A 15712-nucleotide genomic window follows, 5' to 3' on the forward strand; every position below is an offset into this window, starting at 1 on the left:
CATCTCTGATGTTTCCTCCTAGCTTCCCACAACTCAGTGGGGAAGCCAGCAGGAAGTTGGAAATCGTTCTTATTCCGATTGTTTATTTTAGCTCACCCATGGTCATTCTGTTTCTGTGTTTAGGTAAGGAAATATCTCTGCAACGAGTACCCAATGGAGAAATGGATTGTTTACTTAACTTTTAAAGCTGTGACCATAGTTGGTATTCAGCTGGTCCAGTGATCCTAACCACTACTACCAGTTGGCCTAACTGGTAGTAGTGACCTGCGGGTGGATATATGCCATATGCCATCCTATTTAGGAACATATTGAAATTGTGCACATGCAAGTCACACATGCTCACATTTGTAAACCGGTAGGGAAAATAAGTGAATACCACCTCTGGCTGTGACTAGACATAATAGTAAATTCCACAGGAATCCTGTAGTTAAAAGGAAAGCTGAAAGAAAAAGCCAATAGCATTACTATGGGTAAACTTAGATGGATTTAAATTCCTTCTGTCCTTTGTCAACAAGGGATTAAGTCCCATCTCCACCAACTGATGGATGATGCACAGTGAGTCCATGTTTTAGGGAGGGAGATAGGAAAATATGTGGTGGAATGTAGGCAATATCCATTTGGCAGTAACAAACCAAAAGAAAAATCTCTTTCTTTGGTTACTTCTAGAAGCCAGCAAAGTTACAATATAAATTTCTATGGGTTCTGACCACAACAGTGAACAGAAACAAGTATCTGCCACTCCAACAGGCTGGCAGGGCAAATGGCATATCTATCCCCATAAATATATTTTCTTCCAGAATTTCTCAATGCAGTGTCATACATACTACTTGTTCCAGTTTCAACGAAGCTTCTAGATTGCAGAGATGTTATATTCTCAGGACTGCCTGCACTAGGCTAGACATTTGAAGTTTGAGCAACACAATCTGTTTGTGAATACACATTCATTTCAGAATCATAGTCCTTAAGGAAACAATGCATACTCTGACTGGATTGGATCTAAACATGGTTGTGCTTGCGGTAGACTTACTGAAAGCATTCAGAGTCTGAACTTTTATTTTTGCATTCTTCCTTCTCTGGATCCGATCTGAATCTTAACATTGAGTTTACTACTGGTATTACTTCAATATAGTGACTTAGTTATTTAGCAAGCATATGTAAATAAAGATATATTTAAATTTGCGATCACATTAAGTTCTGTAGATTACAATGGAAAAGAAAATGAATGTTCTGTACATATTAAATTGCTCTATTGCTAAACTGAAATCAACATTACATAAAAAGCAGTTTTGAAATGAAATGATGCAACAAAATACATTTTCATTCTATGCCATAAGTAGCCTACCTCATAATTGTAGAAAAGAGATTGCAGAATATTTTTTTTCTTGATGGGAAGATGCAAAGGGAAGAAGTGTGTACGGTATTTATAATTTATTTCCCCTTTGATAGAACATTTAATAGGAGCGCACATGTTTTGAAAACAATTTTGAAAAACTGCACTGGACCTTGCCCAACTTTAGTGTGGCACTTCTTTGCTGTTCATTAAAGGAGCCTAATCTTCTGCAGGCTTCCACAGAGAAAAATTAAGGCCAGATATAATTCCCCCCCCCCACCTCATGCGTGTGCATAAGCCTGAAAAGAGTGGACTTCTTTAATGAATAACGGAGAAGTTCTGTCCTTGAGCTCACAGGTCAGAAACATTTTTCCCTAATCATTTTTTAAATTTAATGTTTAATTTCTATAATCTGTAACATTTTAGTCATATGGTGCCCTAAATCTTCAGATCACATTTGATGCGAATATGGGAAGGGAAGGGAAGAATTTCCACTGCCATTTATGACATTTAACTGGCTTTATATCTTTCCAAGAGCATTTGTCAATTATCTTATGCTAGGTTTTGCCTTGAAGCTAGATGATTAATTCAAACTAAAGCAAAATGAGGGATCTCTTTAAGTACAACCCAAAAACAGTCTGTTTAACTTCCCATTTCCATTCCTGCATGACAGAGCCTGAAAATAATAAACACGGAGATTTATAGGAGCCAGACAACAATGTAAATGATGTAAAACTGCTGTGCTTTTCTTTACTTCTTTCACATTCTTACATGATGGGAAGTAGTGTCCTTGGAATAGACAACCCGACCATCCAAAGAAACCCTTAGCCAGAGAAGCTCATTGAGTGACTTTGGGCCAAGCACCCTCTCACAGTCAAATCTACCTAACAGGACCATCACTGTGGGAAAATATCAGAAGAGAGAGTTTTATGTATGCCACTCTGAACTTCTGGAGGAAAGATAACAGAGAAGTCTAATAGATAGGAAAAGTCCTACACTTCTGTCTGGTTATGTTTCAATTTGAGAATGCATGAAATTCACTTAATAGTTAAAAAGATGTCATCAAACTACTTGCTTGGTGTTTTCATAGACTTATGCGTGAGTAACGAGTCTGTGTTAAAGATTCTGTAGTAACACAACAGCGACAAAATGCTTCCTAGAGAAATGCTTGGTAGATCCAGTAACAAAAGTGAACTTGGCTTATTGTTCTTCACTCATTGCTTTTAGCAATATGATTCCATGATGTTGAAATTGTGAATCTTCAACCAGATTTCATATCAAGCAGAACTAAACTGCAGTCTTGGAGGGAGCATCAGCAAAGAGGGTTTGCCAATGAACTTGGCTGTCAAGGCTGTGAGGTTCCCTCAATTTCCCCCCTATAGCTTGAGCTATAAATGTTAGGCACAAACTGATGTGTGACAAGAGGAGCAAGAAAAGCATGGCATGGAAGCCACTTTAAACTCTACTGTAGCTGAACACCCATGGTATTTTCTGAATTGGATATAAAGTATAACATGGCTCAAGGATATTGGGTACATTAAAGTCCATATCCAAAATTGTGAAGCGCAATGAGGCAGAAAGTGCTAATGAATTTATATTCATTATCAAGCAGTGACGGTGTTCAGCTAAGGTTTAATCTAGGACTATTTTCAGCAAAATGAGCAAAAAACCTTCCAAATACCACAGAGCTGGATTACTACATTGGGCTACCATCGAAATAATATAGTTAACCATCCAAAGATAATAAATACAGAGAACGCTGTAAAATCTTTCAGTCTTAAAAAAGCTAAAATTATCTAAGCACTTAGAGTTAAGTGACATCGATTTAGACAGGAAGTTCCCAGATTAGGACCAAAAGTTAATGGCTTTGCTTTGTGGATTTGCGTATTTCAGCAGGCCACTGCTTTCCAAGAATTTCCCTCTTGTGTAGTCGATCAGATCCTATACGTGTTTTTGTTTTTTAAAATAATTGTAAAACAATTACAGTAATACCTCGTCTTACGAACCTAATTGGTTCCAGAAGGAGGTTTGTAAGGCGAAAAGTTCGTAACATGAAACAATGTTTCCCATAGGAAACAATGTAAAAGCGATTAATGCGTGCAAGGGGGGGGATCACAAAATGGTGCTCTGCTGGTCGCCGCCGCCCGGCTGTCATGTTTTAAAACAGCCGGGGGGCTTCTTGGCATTCTCCCAAACTTTTGCCGAACTTTTCGGGTTCGGGGGCCGCCGAGAAGCTCTGCCGCCCGCCTGTCACCTTCTGAAACAGCCAAAACGTGGCCTCTGTATTTACAATTATTTACAAGCTGGCAAGATTCCTGTACATTTGGTGTTCATCAATAAAGAAAACTTTTGGAACATTTTTCGGAGCCGTTCTGGTTGCTTGCGCCTAACACCAGAAAAGTTAATTCATACCAGGCAACTGGACTTTATTGATTTTTTTATTTATTTTGCACTAGGGATTCAAACTGCTGACCTTTTGATCAACAAGCTCAGCATCTTAGCCACTGAGCCACCGCATCCTTTACTCCCTACTTAGTCCCTAGCTCCTACTAGTTGTGTCCATTTTCTAAGTCATATTTCTTTCCACTGGATGCTCAAAAATTAGCCCCCACTTAGAACCTGCCATGTGCAACAATCTGCCCCATTAGTAAACAAAATATTATAAAATTTTTCTCTTAATCATTTACTCCATCGTGGTGTTCCATTTGATTACATTGATTCTCATCACATTGATCTGGGTATTTTGGTGAGTTAGGGTTTTCCCAACCATAGCAGGGCAAAGCACTGTCATATTAATTAACTTTGTTTCTGGGGGAGGGGGAATGGTATTTGAGACATGAAATATGCCAAACAATCAAACTGGGAAAGAAATATTTACAAGTCCAAAGTCATAGTGGGTGAAAAATGTCAAATTAGAGGTTTAGAAATATTTCCAGTTCAGAAACCCCCAAGATTCTTCAAAAATTCTTGGGCAGGATCTACGATCTCAAGCTTCAATCTCAGCGTCCTCACGGTTTGAGGGTCATTCCCTCAATGTTCCTCAAGGGCCTGACCTCTTTGCGCCATCTCTACCTGTCGGAGAACAAAATTCTGTCTATCGCCCCGGATGTCTTTGATGACTTAAGACAGCTGGAATATCTAACCTTGGCCGATACCAGCAATGGCATGGGGAATTTCCCCCCTGGTATCTTCAAGAACCTGAAGAACTTGACAACTCTCGACCTGGAGAATGCCGGGTTTCGCACGTTGACCCTCGAGGTCTTTGGCAACCTTAGCAACCTGCGTTACTTTATGTTGGGGAAGAACGAGCTACGGACGTTCAACAGCAGCGTAGCTGAGGCTCTCCCGTCGCTAAGCTACCTTGACCTCCGCAAGTGCCCTCTGGCTTGTAACTGCAATAATATTTGGTTCCGGAATTGGCTGAGCAATAGTTTGGTGCAAGTGGTCTACCTCTACAATTATACTTGCAATTCTGGACATCAGTCTAGTTATGTTTACAGCTTTGATACCCATGTCTGCTTCCAGGATATTGGGCTGTATCTGTTCTCCGCAACCTTCCCAGTTTTGCTGTTGTTCATGTTGCTGCCTTTCCTCTACCACCGCAGCTACTGGCACCTCCGGTATCACCTCTACATCTTGCGCGCTTGGGTCAACGATCACTGGAGGCGGGGCAAAGATGAGTATTACAAGTTCGACGCCTTCGTCTCCTACAACTCGGGCGACGAGAGCTGGGTGCTGGAACAACTGGTGCCCAGTCTAGAGAAAGCAGGCGCGCCAACCTTCCGGCTTTGCCTCCATCATCGAGATTTCCAACCCGGGAGATACGTAATTGACAATATAGTAGACAGCATCCACAATAGCCGGCACACTATTTGTATCATCAGCCGGAGGTATCTGCAGAGCGAATGGTGCTCCATGGAGATCCAGCTGGCCAGCTATCGGCTTTTCGACGAGCTGAAAGACGTCCTTATTCCCGTTATCCTCGAAGCCATCCCCGAGAGGGAGTTGTCGGTCTACCATCGGATGCGGAAAGTGATGCTGAAGAAGACGTACATCGAGTGGTCCCCGGATCCCAACGCTCAGAGGTTGTTCTGGGCTAAGTTGAGGATGGCTCTGAAGACCGGTAACTCTGAGGACCAAGAGGAGAAAATGACCGACTGGTCTGACCAAGAAGACTCAGAGGAGGCGAGCTTGTTGCAAGCCTGATCCCATTTGAGGTGTCACAGCAGGTAGAGTGCTATACTGCAGGCCACTAAAGCTGACTGCTAGATCTACAGATCAGCGGTTCAAATCTCATCGCCGGCTCAAGGTTGACTCAGCCTTCCATCCTTCCGAGGTGGGTCAAATGAGGACCCGGATTGTGGGGGCAACAGGCTGGCTCTGTTAAAAAGTGCTATTGCTAACGTTTTGTAAGCCGCCCTGAGTCCAAGGAGAAGGGCAGCATTTTAAAAAAAATCGAACAAATAAATAAATAAATATTTTGGATTGATTTATAAATTGCTTGGCATCTCTCAAGATCTCTCTTTAAAAGAATTTTGTCTATTTCTACATTTGTCCACTTTAAGAATGAAGCTGTTAAATTATGGCAAACACCATGACACCTATCTATCCACTTACTAGAAAGTTACTAGGTCAGGTGTAGGGAACACAATGGCACAAAGAGAAAGGGTGCAGGTGCACTAAACAATCAGAAGAGTCCAAAAGATACAATAAACATTTAAAATGTTGCAGCCTATATTTCTTTGGTTAACCTGTAGCTTTGGTTTTGCAGTAATGAGAATTCCATTTCCAATAGCACTTGCCTTTTGGCTTCATTGCTACAGGGGTTTTTTCCAAAGCACATTACATAATAAAATTGAATTTCCAGACAGAAGTCAGGATTTTACAGCTAAATGTATATCAAGGGAAAACCTTTTCTTTACACTGGCTGCTTATTATGTATTCTTGACTCTCCCCTCCCTTCCGTTCTTGCTGAAATATTTTCCATAAAGCCATTTGGAGAAGAAATGCATAGGATTAGTTTCCATTTTGTTCCAGCTCTCCAATAGATTTTCTCAGTTTTCAATTTTCTCCCATTGATCACTGCTGTTTTTTTTTTAACATTTTGTATTATTTATTTTATTTAGCCAAGCCACAAACTTACTACCAATGGAATAATTATATCACAATTTTAAAAGATTTAAAATTAATATTCATATTTAGAATCTTGTGTTCTACTTGTTTTGAAATAATGAATTTCCAGAGATTCTGAACTGCAAAGACAAAAAGAAGAAAGTGCAGCATGGTTACTGTAGCGTTCCAGGTGACGTTCAAAGTGTTGATGGTTATGTATAAAAGTCCTATATGGCTTGGAAGCAGGTACTTGAAGGATAATCTCTAAGTGTCCAGCTAGGCCAAACAGAATGGGCCTACTGCAGCTCCCATCAGTCAAAGAATGTCAGCTGTCACAGACTAGAAGGCAAACTTTACAGGTAGCCCCTGTGGGACATCCTCCCTTCAAATGTCCCCAACCCTTTCAATAACTCGTAAGGCCTTAAAACAGTGGTTCTCAAGCTTTCTAATGCCGCGACCCCTTAATACAGTTCCTTGTGTTGTGTGGACCCCCAACCATAAGTCTAGCGCCAATTCTCCCAACAGAGATTGAAGCTGATTGGCAGGAAGGTCAGAGTACTGTAAACACCTTATTGGTCGGATTGTAAAAATAGGTTCCAAGGTGCCAGAATAGAAGCTTTAGTTCTTAACACCATGGGGAATTTGTATTTTCCCATGGTCTTAGGTAACCCCTGTGAAACAGTCATTCGACCCCCAAGGGGGTCCCGAACCCCAGGTTGAGAACCACAGCCTTAAAAGCTTGGCTATGTTTTTAAGTCTGGGGCACTGAATGCACAAAGGATCCCCTTTGCTGGATATATAAAGCTACGGTGGAGCAGTGACAGTTCAATCTCACCAAGCTCAAGGTTGACTCAGACTTCCATCCTTCTGAGGTCAGCAAAATGAGGACCCAGATTATTGGGAGCAATATGCTGACTCTGTAAACCACTTAGAGAGGACTGTAAAGCCCTCTGAAGCAGTATATACAAGTGCTATATTGTCAACAGACCAAATATCTTGCTCTTGTTTACCTTGAATTGGATGTTTTAATGTTTTCTACTGGTTTTTATTTTATTGTTTTAAAAAGCTTTTAAAAATTTAATTGTAATTTATGTTCTAAATTGTAAGTTGCCTAGAGTTATTTACTGAGATGGGTGGCTATAGAAATTGAACTAATAAATAAAGATACCGTATATACTCGAGTATAAGCCAAGTTTTTCAGGCCCAAAAATGGGCTGAAAAACCCGACCTCGGCTTATACTCGGGTCACCACAAGAGGGCGCCGGGTGACCACAAGAGGGCGCACCGCGGGAGCCCGGCAGCTGCAAAACACACGCGAGGGGCGAATCGGGGAAACTGCCAGGAGAAAACTCAACCCCTGTAAACCACAAGATTCCTCGAACTTTTATTTTTTAAAAAATGCCGCCCGCCTCAGAGTAAACGCCCCGCGCGTATAATTAAGTGACTGGGGTTTTTTTCATGCGTCAAGAGGAAAGAATTAAAAACCTCGGGAAATAGAGCGCCCTGCTTGTAACCGCCACTAAAGCACACAACCTCCATCCACCCCCACTTCGCCAGCCGCCACACCTTCGGTGCAGTCCGGATAGAAGTGCGGGGCCACATCTTCTCTCCACCCCACCCACCTCCACCCAATATCCAAACTCTGTAGTGTTCAGGAGGACGGAAAGATGCTTTTTGGGGCGGAGCACGCCAGTCTCTCTCCGCGCTCCCGTCTAGTGCACATCACCCCCGGGGAGGGCGGGATTGACTCTCCGGCAAACGGTCCGAGCATCCCCCTCCACACCCGTGCATCTGGAGTAAGGCGGCGTCTTTTAACACCCCCCCCTTCAGCCATGCTCGCAAAGCCACCCATCCTCCTCCTCCTCCATCCCTCGCCGGGGGGAGACTCCCCTCCTCCGCCCCTTCTCTGACCTTGTAATCCTCGTGGCCGAGGTTTTGCAGGCGCTGTTTGCCTGAGGGGGGCCGGATTTCCACGCCGCCGGCCGGGGGCTCCTTCGGGGTTGCCTCCGCCGGAGAGTGCTGTTGCTGGGGCTCCTGGTGGTCCCGAGATGGGGCGCGGCGGGCTCCGCGCTGCCCCACGCTGAGCGCCGCGAAGTCCAACGTCTTGCTCTCGAAGGCGCCCTCCACGTTGCAGAACATCCCGCCATACTTCTGGCGGGGCACTTGGTCGGCGGTGCCCGGGCGTGCCAGGTAGACGGGCAGATCTTCCTCCCCCGCCGCCGCGGGATCCGGCCGCTCCCGGCCTCTCCGCCCGCTGTGAGAAGACATGGCCGGGAGTCACTGGGGTAAGTCAAGCCGGCGACTCCGTCTGCGAGGCAGAGAAAAAAGGGCAGACTGGCGGGAGACTTCCCGGGCGCCGCTGGCTCGGCTCAGGCGCGGAGTGACTTTATCAGTCACTCCACGCCTGAGCCGAGCCAGCGGCGCCCGGGAAGTCTCCCGCCAGTCTGCCCTTTTTTCTCTGCCTCGCAGACGGAGTCGCCGGCTTGACTTACCCCAGTGACTCCCGGCCATGTCTTCTCACAGCGGGCGGAGAGGCCGGGAGCGGCCGGATCCCGCGGCGGCGGGGGAGGAAGATCTGCCCGTCTACCTGGCACGCCCGGGCACCGCCGACCAAGTGCCCCGCCAGAAGTATGGCGGGATGTTCTGCAACGTGGAGGGCGCCTTCGAGAGCAAGACGTTGGACTTCGCGGCGCTCAGCATGGGGCAGCGCGGAGCCCGCCGCGCCCCATCTCGGGACCACCAGGAGCCCCAGCAACAGCACTCTCCGGCGGAGGCAACCCCGAAGGAGCCCCCGGCCGGCGGCGTGGAAATCCGGCCCCCCTCAGGCAAACAGCGCCTGCAAAACCTCGGCCACGAGGATTACAAGGTCAGAGAAGTTGGCTGGCAACTTTGCTGCGTCACTCGGAGCCCCCTTTTACTTCCCTCTTGGAGCTCCTGTCTTGCAGCTAGCTGCCTTCCCTTCCCCGGGTCCAGCAAAGTTTCCAGCTTGTACAATTACTGCACTAATTCCCTGATTAGATTTTGAGGTAAGTTCTCTCTCTGCTTTTTTTCCAAGTCTCCTTTCTATAGAACTTTGATAAAGTTCCCCCCTCCCTCCCCCCTCTCTCTCAAGAGACACAGAGAGCGAGACAGAGAGAGAGAGAGAGAGAGAGAGAAGGAAGAAGGGTAGAAGAAAAAGAAAAAGGAATTGAGTACTTTTTAAGGGCTTTGTTGGATTCATTCTGTAGATTTGTTATGGTACAAGTAATATACATTCGTACTAATTTTAGCCTGCCAGTAGATTGTAAAAATAAGATACATTATGCTGCTTTCTTCTACTCCAGAGATTCATGAATACTTAAGATGTTTAGCATTTCTGTACTCACTTAGCATTAAGTTTTAGTGTTAAATAATATTAATATTTACCTCTTGGATTTAAATCTATTGTTATTTCTGTGTGGATTTACCTCAGAATAAGTCTCAGTTTTTTGGGAACTTGCTGATAGATATGCTTAAAACTGCAGTCCATCTGTGCAGTTGCCTGTAAGTAAGTCCTATTGAAATCTGTAAGGCTTAACTCAGAATAAAGAGTTGATTTAATATGCAATCCTGTACATAAATTTACTCAGTAATTAACTTGGCTGCATGGCTTGGGGTAGTTTGGTAGAATGTTATGCAATTTTTATGTCTCTGAAAATCTTTTATTCTTAGATGGGAAAAAGAATTTTGTGAAATTATTGTGCAATTTGAATTTGAAAAAATATTGTTTTGTTCTTCTCTCTACTTTATCATTGGATTATAGAGAGAAAAATTAAGTCTCTAAAACACTGTTTTGAGGGATTTTGACTCATAGGTTTTAGCTTGGTTGCTGATTGAACTACTTTTTTTACTTTTTAATTTATTTAATTTTATTTAATTTATTGTAAATATCAGATTGCTTTTATTTACCCACTTTGAAATAAATATTGTTTACCCTCTTTAAAATAAATATTCTAAAACATTTAATCTACCGATGTCTCATTTAATGTAATTTTATTGGTTTCCATTTTTATAAGTTACCGGTAACCACTGCATTTTCTAACCTCGGCTTATACTCGGGTCAATAAGTTTTCCCAGTTTTTGTGCCAAAAAATGGTGCCTCGGCTTATACTCGGGTCGGCTTATACTCGAGTATATACGGTAAGTAGCTACAGCCATACAGTTCTACAATAGAAGCAAGGGAAATCCTAGAAAACAAGTACTTCTGGAAGTTAAAGCATAACATTACTGGAAATCACATTTCTACAACAGTTAGCATGGTTCCGTGTTAAAAGGCAATTTTGGACCATGAGAGTTATGCAGTTTTCAAAATCAGGGGTAATAAGTTGAAGCCAGTTGCAACTTTTTAGCATAGAATGAGACCTTCATCAACATCCACACATCCTCATCTCTTATATATGTCGTAGTAATACCCCTGTTCAGTGAAAGGCTACCAAAATTTTTACTACCACACTGTGGGCGTGGCTTATGCAGGACGCCCTGCATTTTTTTTCAACACCTTTCAGTGCAAATTGGATGCTCTGGGGAGGAGCACCATTTTCGCTACCTCACTGAGTGTCCCCCCATCTGGGCAGCCCCCCCCCCGCCCCTGCTGCCTATGTACAGTAGTCCTCAACTTATAAGTACAATTGAGACCAGAAAGCAAGGCAGTTGTTAAGTGAGTCATGCCCAATTTTTTTATCCTTTTTGCTACATAGTTTAAAAAATCTTATGGTTATTATGGTTTCCTTCTTCGACTTTGTTTGTCGGATGCTGTCTGGGAAGATCACAAATGGTGTTCACTTGACCCCAGGATGCTGCAACCATTATAAATATCTTGTTGCCAAACCTCCAAATTTTGTTCATGTGACAGTGGGGAATTCTGCAACCGACATAAATGTGAGCCACCTTTTTCCAGGACCCTTATAACTTCAAATGGTTGCTAAATGAGTAGTTATGAGTCAATGACTACTTGTATTGTTTTGTTTAAATTCTGACTCTGGGTGTCTCCCACAGTTAAAAGAAAATAAATAAATACAAATAAACAATCAACACCCCCCCCCACACTACCATTAAAATAAATTAAGACTGTAAAACACAATATTCCAGAAGGCTGGTGCCACAGCAGAAAAGACCCTCCACTTAGGCCCCATCAGGGTACATTGCTTAATAAAACATGCCTTTTCTGATGGAATTGTAGGATTGGTAGATGTAACCAGGAAAAAGTCAAATGGTCAGCTAAACCAGTGCTTCTCAAATAGTGGGGTGGATCTCGGGTTGGGGGGGCACAGAGCGATGCCGGGGTGGGTGGGTGCATGAACCCGGGAAACATGTTGTTGTTTTTTTGCCACAGGGAGTAGGGGCTTTTTGCACCAAACAATAGCATACAGCACAGAGCAGGAGATATGAAGTACAGATAACAAACCTTTAAGAGACCATGGAAAAATATGGGCTGAATTTAACAGGGATGAAAAGAAAGGAGGAGAGAGACAGAGACAATGAGACAAATGTAAGTCTCCCCAAACCTAAGATGATGAAGCGTATGTAGTGCTTGGCTTCAGTGTGACTATGGTGGGAGACGAGGAAAGAATGGTATGTTTACTGTATCTAAAAATGTTGGCACTGGACAGCATGAAGCCAAATAAATTAAGGTGTCATTTAAACACATTACACCTCAATCACACTGATAAGTTGCTTGAGTTTTTTCAGCGAAAACATGCTGAATATTGCAAACAATCATCCCAGTGGAGATTTTGGGGGGGGGGGGGCACGAAAAGTTTAGTGAAGGCATAGCAAAAAATAATTGAGAAGCACTGAGCTAAACTAATGCTTTTTGGTATGCTTGGGTGGGAGATAAGCATGCAAATAAGGGTACCCAGGAATAGGCCTCTTGCATTTGGGAATCCTGATTAGTAAACATTTCCAATTTTTATATATTTGCACATTTTGAGCTATAGCCAGTGGCCAAATCAGAGCTGACTCTCCTTACCCCTTCATTGCCAAACCATTATAGAGAAAGGAGATAATAGGAGTGTGCCATGTATGCTCATTTTCTTGAGGGATTGCAGGTTTTACATTTTTTCTGATTGGTTTGTCAATGCTTCCATGTTTTAGTTGTTGACTGCAAATTTAAATGTACTATAGGCCTATGTAGCTCGCAAAGCTATTTTGCTTCTTCTGCTTCTTTCTAAAAGTTTTTGGTTTTAAAATGGCATTTGTTCACTTCACTTTAAACAGAAAACAGCAGAAGTTTAATTTTTTTGTAAAAATTGTCTATACCGTACTTGAATATGTATTTGACTCATACAATAATGTACACTTAAGCAGCAAAAGTCAAGACCCGTTTGTTATAACGGTACACTCCAAAAGTGACAGAGAATACATTCTGCCATCTCTCAGGCTCATCTGAATAACTATTTTTGTTCCTAAAATAACTACTTATATTCACTGCATACTTTTGGAAATTCTGCAGGATAAAATGAAAGGTCTCTAAAGAAATACGTTGTGTCTCAGAAATAACCTTCAGTGGAAAGAGACTGATTAATTAATATGGCTAATAAATAAACAAGAAACGCCGCTTGAAAATGTGTTAATAAAACACCAGGGTGTGTATGAAATTTTATGGAAACTCTACAAGTTTTGGACCTGTATTAGACTGTATATAAAAGATGCTAAGAAACATCTGGAAAAATAAGTCTGATTTTACATTATGTATGACCATCAAGCAACTAGTTTACTTCAAGTTATACAAAAGAGCAGCCAGATGGAGAAAATGCTGCAGTAAGGAATCTGAATTATGAGATTCCAATAAGGCTCCTATATTAAGACTATAACAAATATAATACCATCTCTCTCTCTCTCTCTCTCTCTCTGTGCGTATGTGTGTGTACACGTGTACGCTTGTAGCTCAGATTAGTTACTTTATAAGCTTCATTAAGTTCACATTTGGTTAGAATGTAGATTTCATTAATTTATGGACTAAAACATTATTTAATAATTAGTTTTACAAAAAAAAACAACCTTAAGGATTTTATTTTTGGTGACTTTGTCTTCAACAGGTGGCAATCTCTAGCTGATTTGGAAAAAATACTGGGATGGGAGACCACATGGAAAATCCCAGAAGTGCAAATAAACTGCAGGTCGAAAAACATATTTCAGAAAATGACAGTGATGATTAATTTTCCACATTGTGACCAAGAAAATTGCTTGGATACAGTTGGAAAATTTGGATGAGCTGATTGCCATATAATGCAGATCAGAAGGCATTTCTGCTATGATTGAGTAAGTGCATCAAACATTTAAAGTAGTTTTTGACTCTCATTTTATGGGGACACATACAATCAGAAGTAAAACTGACTCTATTTGGGTGACCAGAATAAGCTTCATTAAGTTGGAAATACTGTCTGGAGGGGGTGGGGAAACGCAGTGGGGTAGTGAAGATGGAGCTCCACCCCAGAGTACCTAATTTGCACTGAAAGATGTTGAAAGAAAATGCAGGGCGTCCTGCATAAGCCACACCCAGTGTGGTAGTAAAAATTTTGATAGCCCTTCACTGGAAATATGCTAACCAGCAGAACAGCCCATAATAAATGTCAATAAATGACAAGATCACATCTATTATTTATACAGTTATCATCAACATTAAACAAGCATATGCACCTATTGCAGCTATGGCAAATTGAAAGAGGCGTGTTACACACATCAGGAAAGGATATAAAAATACGAATATTTGATTGGGATGCAGAAGAATAAAATTACAAGAAAATGAAAAAGAAGAATTATAGGAAGATGGACAGATGCAATTCTGTCAAACGGGATTATGGCATTATTGGTGAATTGTCAAGTCAATTATATGGATTATATTTTTTTAAATGTAAAAGAGAAGGGAGATCTTCAACAGATTTAGCATTCTAATGTAAAAGAGAGGGGGTGGAGTCCCAAAGTCATTCAAACAGCTTTCATATCTATGGTGGGACTAGAATTCACACTCTGCTGACAACTAGTTTGGTGCCTGAACCATTTGACTAAACTGGACTAGGATAGGTTCAGACTATCTCCATATCTCTGTGGTTTATATAGTCAAGGTGTTGTAAAAATGTAGGACTGGAAGAAATTAAATTGCACTGAAATAAACAGGGCGAGGTTTTTTTCCTTAAGCTCAAGAACAGACAAAGATGATCAATAGAGAAATAGAGACTAGCCCCAGGGAAATATATATCTGCAAACTTAGACACAATCATAAGAGATGTAAACATTTCAGTGATAACAGCGGATTTTCTAAAAGTAATATCCTATGATAGTTGAGAAACACACAGAGAGGAGATAAGATCTTTTTGAATTATGGCGTTCAAGATAAAAAAGGAAGTCATCCTTAGCTATTCCCAGAGTAGTATTTTCCTTCCCTTTCCAACACAATTTTGGCTCTGGGTGCAAACTCCCATATTTCACGGATGATGTGGTTCCTGATGTAATCAGAGTTTCAGATCTGCCCAGCCTCAGGGGTCACTTTGGGTTGGTGGAGCACACTTTCTCTCCAGGTACCGGAAATTATCCCATATGGCTCTGTTGGCTTGAGCATCTTTCTGCAGAGGCTTTATGCTGCCACAATTAGGATTTTAGACTTGTTAGTTAAAATTTTATAACTGGATTTAGGTTATTTTATTGTTTTGTATATGTTGTAAGCCTCCCCGAGTCCTTGGAGAGTAAATCCAACAAACAAACAAACAACGCTCAAGAAACTCTTTTAACATTAGAAGTGACAGTGTGGATCCAGCAGACTTTTAAAAGAACAATAAACTTGGTTTATTCCATTCCTAGTTTAGAACATACATTAGATTCTTGCAAAAGCATTCATCATGTGCCACACAGGTTGGCTTAAACCAGGAAAGAAAGTCAACTTCTTCCACCTATATATATATTTTATTATTTATTGATTAAATTTACAAACTACCCATCCTTCCTAGAGGCAACGCTAGGCAGCTTGCAGTCAGGAAAAATAACATATATAAAATATTAGAATTCATAGTAATACTAAATTTGGTTTAAAATTGACAAATTTGGGGAGGAACAGAACAATATGCACACAGGGAGAAGGGGGGGGGGGTATCTTAGTACAGTCCAGAATAACATGACTCTCCCATTGAGGCCCAAAGCCAGTTGGCAGAGCCAGGTCAAAAGAGTGGGTGTGGATTCCACTTTGAAGAGAGGGGAGTAAACTTTTTTTAAAGGATTGCTAGAACTGTTACCACTGCACATATTACAGGTGTTTTCCTG

General features: G+C 41.8%; 1 protein-coding gene across 1 annotated transcript; it reads left to right on the top strand.

Annotated features, from left to right (window-relative positions):
• The first annotated feature begins 4331 nt into the window (after positions 1-4331).
• On the top strand, positions 4332-5718 carry LOC139165782 (toll-like receptor 13). The gene has a single exon (XM_070749024.1). It carries the CDS (start codon positions 4364-4366, stop codon positions 5534-5536), a length of 1173 nt encoding a protein of 390 aa, XP_070605125.1. The 5' UTR covers positions 4332-4363; the 3' UTR covers positions 5537-5718.
• Positions 5719-15712: the final 9994 nt, after the last annotated feature.

The sequence above is a fragment of the Erythrolamprus reginae genome, chromosome 3 (genome assembly GCF_031021105.1).
Source record: "Erythrolamprus reginae isolate rEryReg1 chromosome 3, rEryReg1.hap1, whole genome shotgun sequence".
Classification (NCBI taxonomy): domain Eukaryota; kingdom Metazoa; phylum Chordata; class Lepidosauria; order Squamata; family Dipsadidae; genus Erythrolamprus; species Erythrolamprus reginae.